This window comes from Numenius arquata, chromosome 12 (genome assembly GCF_964106895.1).
Source record: "Numenius arquata chromosome 12, bNumArq3.hap1.1, whole genome shotgun sequence".
In the NCBI taxonomy this organism is placed as follows: Eukaryota; Metazoa; Chordata; class Aves; order Charadriiformes; family Scolopacidae; genus Numenius; species Numenius arquata.
The window spans coordinates 28,332,689-28,343,130 of NC_133587.1; the positions used below are offsets into that span (position 1 = coordinate 28,332,689).

A 10,442-nucleotide genomic window follows, 5' to 3' on the forward strand; every position below is an offset into this window, starting at 1 on the left:
ACCTGCAGGCTGAGGTTTCAACTCCATTTAGTCAGTTTTGCAGCCACGCTGCTGCTAATGGCACATACATCGTAGGCAAGAGCAGCAGGGACAGGCGTTGATGTCAATTCATGTGAAAAAGAGAAAGGGAACATATGAAAGAAGCAATACAAAGGGATGATGCTGTTTTTTTTTTCCCCCAGAGTCAGAAAGGAGCTTTTCTCTTGTTCAAAGTAATGTATTCAGAAAGTGCTGCCAGCTTGGCCTCTGTCTTGGCTTGTTTTATTTTCCTCCTTGATCCAGGAAAGACCTAAACCCCTCATGCCAGTCATCCTCTCATGCTTGTGCCAAGGCTCTCGAGCACATGGAGCTTCTGGAGAAGATGGTGGATGTGGTTTGGGATTTCTTTGGAGGGATTTCACTAGCTAACATTGGGAGGGAGACTCTTGCCTGGCTGCATGGCTCATGTGCTCCTGGTGGAAAATAGAAGGCCTTTTCTGGAGTGTGATGGTAGGGGAAAGCAGGCCCTGCGCTGAGCAGTTGCTCGCCTGGTAGGAGAAGCCTGGCCCTGGAATAGTTCAGGACCTTAGATGCTTGTTTGAATTAGGCTTTAAGAAGGATTCATCAGTTCTTAAGTCCTCCTGGCAGAAACTTAGTACTTCAACTATTGCCCTGTGAAATGAAGTAAACCAGCATTTGAGTGGCCTGCGAAGCCTCTTTGGATGGATCTCTTCTTTTGGTTGGGAATTTCATCTTCTTAAAGATAAAGTTTTGCATCTGTGACACAATCTTGAGCTGATGCAGAGGGGAACGTGCTCCTGTGAGACGCTTCCCAAAACAGTCCCTTTCCCTGAGGTGCCCAGAGGCTGATTTTGCAACCAGGTCCTTTGTTCGTGTTGGTTTCAAAGGGCTTTGCCGTATCTGGTGGGAGGGAGCAGCCCTGTGCTCTGTGGGGCTGTGCAGTCCATACCAGTGGAGGCTCCAGGCTGCTCTCCCATGGCTGCTGGAGACACGTCATGCAGCCTTAGGCTCCTGATGCTTTCCTTGATGGTTCCTCGTAGTCATTATAACACATTCCTTCTGGTTGCAGAACATATTGTTATTATTGCTTTGTGCTGGATCTGTCTCCTGTCCCTTTTTTTTTTTTTTCCAGGCCAATCTGGCTCTGTTTGCTCTTGCCTCTAAAACAAAAGCAAATTAGCGCTGCAGAAGCTGAATTATTTTGTTTATGTTATGGTCTGTCGGAGGACCCCACGCAATCCTTGCGCAGCTCCCTGAGCAGAGTACCAGTGAGCGAGGAGACACAGTCAGTCAGTCAAACCCTCCTGGCACCCTGGCTTGATCCTCAGGTTCCCCAAAGGGTCTTTAAAGCAGTTGCTTTGGAGGAAAGGAAGGCTGAGGAGAAATCCCTGCCACCCCTCTGTCACTTGTGGTACTTCAGGCACGCCTGTGGCGGACTGAATTAGCAATTTTTTTACAGTAAATTGTAACTCACAATTCAAACTTGACAGCTGTCAGTGAAATTTGCTGCTCAAAACTGATCTTGAGCACATTGCCTTCTGGTTAGTCTGTCCATGCTCCCTCGGCCAGGATGTTTATAATATTCAGGGAGTCTCTCAAGTTACTTAGTGCAGTAATGTGGCTCCACGAATAAAAGCCATTTCCAGTCTGTCGGTATCGCATGTAACAAAGGAGATCTGCTAAATGCGCTTGTCACCAGCGGTAGGAACAGAAGAAACAAAATTGCACATGTTGCTGTAATGATTCTAAGTTATAATGAATGATATTTTCATATGTTTGCAAATGAGTGTCTGATAGCTGGTGCCAGAGTGGGAGATATGGCTTGGCTGATCTCGCTGTTTTTGTAATTTCTAAACAGAAACAAGAATTAGAAAATTACTTTGTGGTGGAGTGCAAATATGTATAACATAAGTGTAAAGACTGCGGTGTAGCACACGTGTATCTATCTTATACATATGCAAATCGCAAGACTCGCAGTAAAACCATTATAACCTGTGATGGCATCAGCACTAATTAGCTCGAGATCCAGTCTGTTCCTCTCTGCCAAAGTAAACTGGCGTTATCTCAATCTCAGATTTCATATTTCCTCCTTTCTCTTTCAGGGAGGACTGTCTCTGTCACAAGGTATTATGTCCTGAATCGAAAACGTCTTTAAAGACTCACAAAACATTTCAAATTAAAATCCTAAAGTCGGTTTTGCTATTAACTTATTATCTACACATCATCCAACAGCTTTAATACTAGCTGCAGACCCAAATTATTTAAAGCATTTTGCCTATAAATGGGAAACAGTCGGTGTTCAAATGCTGTAGAAATCAAGGCTTATAAAATGTAATGAGAAAAGAAAGGAGAAAACTAAGTTAGCAAAGAAATTTTAACTATGGGGCACATTGTTTTCAGGACCAAGACATGAAGAAAAACGGTTCAAGCTAAACATGACCCACAGGAGCTGTGTCAGAGCCCGGTGGTGGAGCATCACCTCGTGCTTCCACTCCCAACAGCTGTTTTTCGAAAGGAAATGTTGGAAGAACAGTTACCTCGGGGTGTATTTGCTAACAGCTCTGACCCACGGACCTGCTGTTGCTGCGTGGGTCGTGGAAGACCCTGGGGGACAGAGTGGGAGGCACAGAAGCCCCCCGAGCTCCATGGAGCATCCCGGGCTGTGAGGATGGCCTGGACCCATGGGGTTGGAGACTTCACAGTACACAGGAAGGACATGGATCTGTTGGAACGGGTCCAGCGGAGGGCCACGAAGATGATCAGAGGGATGGAACACCTTCCCTGTGAGGACAGACTGAGAGAGCTGGGGTTCTCCAGCCTGGAGAAGAGAAGGCTCCAGGGAGACCTCATAGCAGCCTTCCAATATCTGAAGGGAGCCTACAGGAGAGCCGGAGAAGGACTCTTTGTCAGGAGATGTAGTGACAGGACAAGGGGTAACAGTTTTAAATTGGAAGAGGGGAGATTTAGATTAGATACCAGAAAGAAATTCTTTACTGTGAGGGTGGTGAAGCACTGGAACAGGTTGCCCAGGGAAGTTGTGGATGCCCCATCCCTGGAAGTGTTTAAGGCCAGGCTGGATGGGGCTTTGAGCAACCTGCTCTAGTGGAGGTGTCTCTGCCCGTGGCAGGGGGGTTGGAACTCGATGATTTTTAAGGTCCCTTCCAACTCTAACCATCCTATGATTCTATGATTCACCCGCACCCTGGTGTTACCCTGGCACCTCTGCGCCGCATCAAGCCCAAACGTAGGTTTTTCATAACCTTGGCATAAAACCAAGAGACCCGGCTGCAGTGAGACTTCTGGCATGCCAGGTGTTGCAACGCTTTCGCATCCTCCTGTAGCCCTGAGTGTCGGGAGCAGACAAGCAGGGGGAGGGCCGGCAGGAACCGGGCGCCGGGGGCCCGGTGGCAGCGCCGCGGGCGCGGGGCAGGGAGCGCAGACGGGGAGGGCTCGGCCTCCTCTCGTTGGGGCTCAGCCTTTCATCAGAAGGCGAGGGGTTTATGTATTCATTAAACACGGCTCCGCCAAGCTCGCAGCCAGAGCCGTCGCATTTGCTTGCTCCGAAGGGGATTATTTCGCGGGAGCCCCGCCCCGGCCCCGGGGAGCCCCGAAACTAAGGCGGCGAGCGAGGGCGCTCCGTGCCGTCACCGAGCGCTGTCACAGCGGAGCCCCGGGGAGCCCGGGCCCGCGCACTTAGTGCCCATCATTGAATTAAGCGGGGTTAACGGCCCGCCCCGCCGGACCGCCCGCAGCCGCCGCCGCCGCCCGGGGGCGCCGCGGGCGGGAGCGCCCGTCGCGCCGCGGGGCCGAGCGCGCCGCCGCCGCCGCCGGGGCGGGGCCGGGCAGGGGCGGGGCGGACCCCGCCCTCCTCCGAGAGGTGCAGCCAATGGGATGGGGCGGGGCGGGGCAAGGGGGCGGGGTGGGGAGCGCCCGGCACCGGCGGTATTTACGGGGCGGGAGGCGCTGCCGCCGTGTCAGTGAGGCAGCGCCCGTCGGGCAGCGGTGTGTTCGCCGCTGCACTCTCTGCTGCGCTACGGGACGGGGCCGTCGCGGAGGAGTGAGGAGAAGGCGGAGAGCGGCAGCCGTCCCTCATCCACCCGCCCGCCGCAGCGGTGGCCGCGCAACGGTTCTGCCCGCGGGCGAGCGGCTTCTCGGCGTTCCGGCGAGGCAGGGGCGGGCGGCGGCGTCTCAGCCGTGCCTGCGCTGCGGGCTGTGGCGAGCGGCGCCGCGCCGGCGGGTAAATGGATCGCCATTCCAGCTACATCTTCATCTGGCTGCAACTGGAGCTGTGCGCCATGGCCGTCCTGCTCACCAGAGGTGAGGCCGCGGCGGGCTCTGAGGGGGGCCGGGGGCGCCTGAGGGGAGCCGGGCTCTAAGGGGGGCCGGGGGCTCCTGCGCGGAGCCGCTCCTGAGGAAAGGGGACCTGGGGTCTGAGGTGACCCGTGGCCTGAGGGGAGCCGCTCCTGAGGAAAGGGGACCCGTGGCCTGAGGGGAGCCGCTCCTGAGGAAGCGGGCCGCCTGAGGGGACTCGGCACCTGAGGGAGACAGGGCGCGGGGGACCTGAGGGGAGCAGGGCCCGAGGGAGCCGTTCGGTCGGCGGCGGGGCGGGCGCCGCGGCCGCCCCCCCGGGCGAGTCCGGCGGGAGCGGGTCGCGGCGGGAGCCCCTCGCTGAGCCTTCCCTGGCGGGCGGCGGGGAGCCGCCGGGTCTGCGCCCTCCCGCCCCGCCCTGTCCCGTCCCACCTGGCCGCCGGTGTGGGTCGGTCCGAGCCTGCCGTTGTCAAAGCGGGGGCGGCGGCCCGGCCCCGGGCGAGCCCTGCCCTGTCAGCCGCCCGGGGAGCGCCCTCCCGGGGCAGCGGCGACCCTCTGGCGGCTTGTAATCGCCGTGCTCCGGGGAGGAGGGTAAAGGATAAGTTAGCGCGGTGATGGTGTGCGACGGTATTTATTTATTTTGGAAGGAAGGCTGTAATTAGCCCTAAATAACAGCCCTTGCAGCGTGCAGGGGGGAGCCTGCTGGCCCCATCAAAGCGGGCAGAACAGGGAGTGACTGAGTGATGTGAAGTCGCAGATACTGAAACTATGTGCCTGATAATGATATAATTAGGGGATCACAGACTTCTGGCTGCTGTTGACTTCAAAAGCTTTTAAGAGAAGCCTGCAGTCTCTCCTGTAGCCATCTTGACTAAAAGCAGACATTTTTCTTTAATAGCTACATACAGTAACAAGAAAGAGGAGGGAACAGAAGGGCATTGTTCACTGTTTCAAAATACTAAATAGCCTTTCTGGCCTTTTGCATAGCACAGGAAGAAACTTTATGAATTGACAGAAATACAGTTTTAATACAGTAATACAAAGTCCATTCTGTTTCACTGAAAACGTGGCTTCAATTAAAAAGCAGTTGAATTAACCTGATGACTAGCCTGTCAGATCTTGTTTATAAAATTGTCTTAGGTCAATAAAATGTAGATTTTTAAGTAGGATTGTACAAACAGTTAAAATGGAAGTATGTCTATTGTTTCACTTTCTTTCCGTGTTGTGCTGAGACTCACGAAACGACCGTCGGCTCTGGTGATGTTCCTTGTTTGCATATTATTTTTAATTCTCATACACTGAGAAAATGATGAAAATCATTTTTTCAGAGAGGCGTGGGGGGAAGACCTCACATAGAATGCTTAGAAAATGATTGAGTCTTTTTTTTTATAGCATGCTGGATGACAGTGTGTGTGAATTAACGAAAAATTAGGTTACTTGGCCTAAAAGCCCAAGGGAATTGGACTGGAGACAGTGAGACACTCCATTTGGCTTCTATTAAGCCGAGCTCTTTAAGAGCAGCGGGAGCTTCAAGGCCTGGAGCCTGCAGTAGCATTTTGGGGAAAGTATTAAGGTAGGCTGAAGAGGGGAAGCTGACTTGGTTAGGATGACTTTTAATATCTTTCAGAATACTTCTTAGGTATGGGGGTGGGAGGAAGCATCATAAGAAGGGGTGACAGCAGGGAAGCCTTAAGACTGATTTTTGGAGTGCAGTCTGTAGAAGGAAGACCTCGGACAATTCAGCTGACTTTGAAAGTTGTGGTGCCGCTATGATGGCAAGTACACCAGGTACACCAGAAGTAGTTTTAAGTCCACTCTTTTAAGGATGGCTCCAAAATCTGGCTTCCTTCTACACCTTGGATTGATGGCACATTGAATTATGTTTGAGTTGCAACTTGCCTCGAAAGAGTAAGTTTTCCCTACAGCGCAGGATGCATATAATTCGTACCAGAGCAGTTTGGAGAGCACAAAATGAAGAGTTTTATGAAGGGAACTTTTTTATCGCTTCCTTCAGAAATTTTTGAGGTTTCCTGAGAGATTTTTCATAGAGCCAGTAGAGGATTTTCAGTCTAAGTGTTTCCCCTTTTGACCGCATGTTAGATTGCAAGCAGAATTGGGGAGGGGCAAGGGGGAGCTTTTAGCCTTGCAATTTCACCCCATTTAATAACTTTACATTTGAGTTGAGAGACATTGACTCTGGCGAACAGATTAATTATAAACTGCACTACTTCTGTTTTATAATACCGTGTTGTTTTTTTTTTTTTTAAAAAAAAGCCTTTTTGCGTGAATGGATACTTAAAGAATTTCTTTCTTTCTGGAGAAGTTACAAATAGTTGCCCAGTTTCACACAGTAAAAACCTTCCTGACTGGGAGACTTAGATGGTAATGGTTCTAGCTAATAGCTTTATAAGGTGTTAGTTAAACCTTTTAAATTTTGGCACAGTATTGAGAGGTAATAAATTCAGCAGTTCCGATTTTTTTTTTTTCTTCATTTGTCACACAAATATTTAAACCTAGTATTTTTGTTGTGTGCTTATTCCCAGTTAAAAGAAGCGTTACCTTTATAGAAATAGAATGCTGTTCCTGTGGTAATGGTTCAAAACGTAGATGTCACTTCCTTATACAAGCCTTCAGTCCTATTCCTTTTAAAACTGGGATTTCATTTTAAATGTGGTTTAATGCAACTGCTGACCGCGAGTGGAAGTAGCTATAAAATGGTCTTGTTAGTTATTTACTTTGGGGAAAAAAAAGCCACTGTGACCTTCCTCGCCCACCCTCCCCCAGTCCCTGTTTTAGTGAAATGTTCTTGCTTTAATTCAAAGGACTATAGTACTAGTAATTAAAACAAGTGCCCCAAGGCATTTGCAGGGATTAAGGTTACAAGGAGGTAGGCACTGTACAGTGATGGGAAGGAAACAACCCCTGCTCTCAGGGACTTACAGCCTAGAGGAATACCCCAAAACTGGCACCGAGTCTGGTTGTGTAGTGCTTGTGGCAAATAAAGGTACCTAGTGAGGTGTCCTTAAAGGACCAAATTCTTACCTTTCTTGCATAATTTTTGGGTTTTTTTTAGGTGAAATCAGATGCTACTGTGATGCTGCACACTGTGTTGCAACTGGCTATATGTGCAAATCTGAGCTTAGCGCCTGCTTCTCCAGACTGCTTGATCCTCAGAATACACATTCTCCACTTACTCATGGCTGTTTGGACTCTATAGCAAGCACAGCTGATATCTGCCAAGCCAAACAAGCACAAAACCACTCTGGCACCACCATCATGTCCACCTTGGAATGCTGTCATGAAGATATGTGCAATTACAGAGGACTGCATGATGTTTTGTCTCCTTCCAGGGGTGAGACTTCAGGTAGGACAAGGAAGCTTCAGTGAAATCTGTCTTCTGGCTGTCAGGCTGGTGACAGTTGAGACTTTATGTGTCTGCTATTGATCTAGTTGTTAATGTAAGTAGAGACACCAGAGGGAGAAGCGGATGGATGGATGCAGGGGAGCATCTCAGCTGAGTAGTTTTTTTGTCTGCATTAATATTGGAGGTCTGTCTTGTCAACTTAATGTTGCTTCTAGGAAGCAGTGGCATTCCTAGTTAAATCAGCTAGCAGGGTAAGAAACTCCATGTTATCAACAGCCTTAGAAACTCACCTTTAACTTCAGGAGTAGTTTCTGTAGATACTGCAGAGTGTGTAGCTGTGGCTCCTTAAACTTGTCAGTGTGGCATTCAAGGGAGTTGCTTATATATAAACCAGTTCTTGATACTGAACTAAGCTTCATGTCTTTCCCCTTTGCAGGACAAGGGAGCAGATACCAACACGATAGCAGCAGGAATCTCATCACCAAGGTGCAGGAATTGACCTCTTCAAAAGAGTTATGGTTCAGGGCAGCTGTAATTGCTGTTCCTATAGCTGGTGGGCTAATCTTGGTGCTTCTTATCATGCTGGCCTTGCGGATGCTCAGGAGTGAAAATAAGAGACTGCAAGATCAACGACAGCAAATGCTCTCCCGTTTGCACTATAGTTTTCATGGACATCATTCGAAAAAAGGGCAGGTGGCAAAATTGGACTTGGAATGCATGGTGCCTGTGACTGGTCACGAGAACTGCTGCATGACCTGTGATAAAATGAGACATTCAGACCTCAGCAATGATAAAATTCTTTCGCTAGTCCACTGGGGAATGTACAGCGGACATGGGAAGCTGGAATTTGTATGACCAATTATTTTTTAATCTGAGCTAAACTTACTCTCTGAACTCTTGAAGGCCTTTGGGTTCTGCTGGACAGGAGCACTTTATCTTAAAACAAAAACTCTCATAAATCATCTTTGAGAAACAAAGGACCTCTGCAAACAATCTTGGATATTTCTTCTGAAGGATTCCAAAAGTTGTCTTATTTGCACAGAGTAAAATACACTCAAATGTATTGTTTGCTTTAAAGTTATGAAAGCAAAAATTAGAAGTTGTAAACACTGTCACCAGGGTTATCTGAACTGTAGGGAGCTGAGAACTGAGTTATTATAATAAACTGTATGCAAGCTCCTATGTTTCCTGACTTATTGTAAAGATTTTTTAAAATATATATATTTTGTCTGAAACTTGCTTGTGACTTTTTGTTTTGGAAAACAATTTTTTTTGGGGGGTTGTTGGGGAACAAATCAGGGAGGTATGTGTGGTAAATGCTGTCCATAATGATTGGAGTCTGAAAACAGAGTCTGTTTTCCTGCTCGGTGAGGGAAATGAGGTGGTTATTCCAGAATGAAGGTGGCAGCTTTGTTTAATACCTCAAGTAGGAGTGAACCCACATCCTCAGTTTTTGGCGATTGTATTTTGCTCATAACCTGAGTGAATTCTTCTACAGCTTTGTGTGGTAACTATTTCTTCCTTGCTGTTAATGAAGAAGTGCTACCTCTGTGCAAAACACGTCAGAAATTTGCTCCAAATTCTTTACAGCTGGTTTTCCTCCCTTGTATTCGTGTATTCTATGATCTCTTTTTTCTTTTGTACCTTTCACACTCAGCTTGGGGGGGGGAGAGGAGGTAAACCTCAAAACCACAAAGCCTATTCTGCTGTGTGTGTGTATATATATATTTTTTTTTTTTTTTTTTTCTGCTGATAACCCCTCTGGGCACAGTGGAAAACACCTGCTCTTTTCTAGTGTAACTCAGTATCACACGCTGCAGTGGGACTGAAGAATCAACAGTGTGCTTGCTTTAATCTCTGGCTCCTCCTTTATGCTGCTCTTGCATAGGTGGCTTTTCCTCCCTGCTGGTACTTGTGCACTTGGTTGTTTCTCACTCCTTCAGCTAGCTGGCTTCGCTTGATTGTTTCATTTATTCAGTGCCTAATTGCTAAAAACAAATGAAACCTCTGGATTATCCAAGGGAGCTTTATTGTATTTATTTTTCTTGTTTTACTAGATTTTTGTTGCAGCAATTAAAGTAGACTTGCTTAAAAGGCAGATGACATGTTGTGGTGTAAGAGAAGTCTGAAACGCTGCTGTGGGAGATGGTATCCATCTATGTTTTAAATAGCTTTAGAAATGCTTCTGGCTGTCAAGTTGAGCCTCCACTGTTGCCACCAGCGGAAGGGGGGTGGCACAAAGGGAGCTAGGACCGCCTTGCAGCAATGCTCTGACCTTGTACTGCTCACTGCGGTAGACTGCTTGGGGAGGTGCAGCCAGAAAGGCAAAGGGATGTAAGCAAGGGAAACCTGCCCCTGGAAGTCGCAGGTTTACGTTCCTGGAAGTACGCTTAGACCGTGGGGGAGAAGTTGGTCGCTTGGCTGTGCAGACTGAGGTGTTGATACTCCACACTCACCCATACAGTTACACTTGCGCTGGCTGAGAGCAGTGAGAGCCTTGGGAACGCCAGGGTCCCACCGTGCCCATGTTTGCAACATTGAAGTGTACTTCAGAACAATTAGTTTCATCTATGTAGCTCAGGTGGCTGATGCTTCTTATTTCCTCCAAGTGCCTGAAAAGTTGCTTTTAATGCCACAAACTATGCTCTCTGATTTCTTTTTTTTTTTTTTTTCCTTTTTCTGCTACTAAAGTTTAAGAAATTATATGGCTGCAACTGCTCTTGGAATCTGGCCTGTAGTCTTCTGGCTGACCTCTCCCAGTGCTGCTTTC

At 48.4% G+C, this 10,442-nt stretch overlaps 1 protein-coding gene across 1 annotated transcript; it reads left to right on the forward strand.

The window, feature by feature from the left end:
- The first annotated feature begins 4,241 nt into the window (after nucleotides 1–4,241).
- Nucleotides 4,242–8,527, forward strand: BAMBI (BMP and activin membrane bound inhibitor). Its single transcript, XM_074157459.1, has 3 exons — nucleotides 4,242–4,317; nucleotides 7,382–7,672; nucleotides 8,109–8,527. Exons 1-3 carry the CDS (start codon nucleotides 4,242–4,244, stop codon nucleotides 8,525–8,527), a joined length of 786 nt encoding a protein of 261 aa, XP_074013560.1.
- The last annotated feature ends 1,915 nt before the right edge of the window (nucleotides 8,528–10,442 follow it).

Coding starts and splice junctions, on each gene's coding strand:
- BAMBI (XM_074157459.1), top strand. CDS start 4,242: ATGGATCGCCATTCCAGCTACATCTTCATCTGGCTGCAACTGGAGCTG. Junction 4,318..7,381: donor GGCCGTCCTGCTCACCAGAG/GTGAGGCCGCGG, acceptor GGTTTTTTTTAG/GTGAAATCAGATGCTACTGT. Junction 7,673..8,108: donor TTCCAGGGGTGAGACTTCAG/GTAGGACAAGGA, acceptor TCCCCTTTGCAG/GACAAGGGAGCAGATACCAA.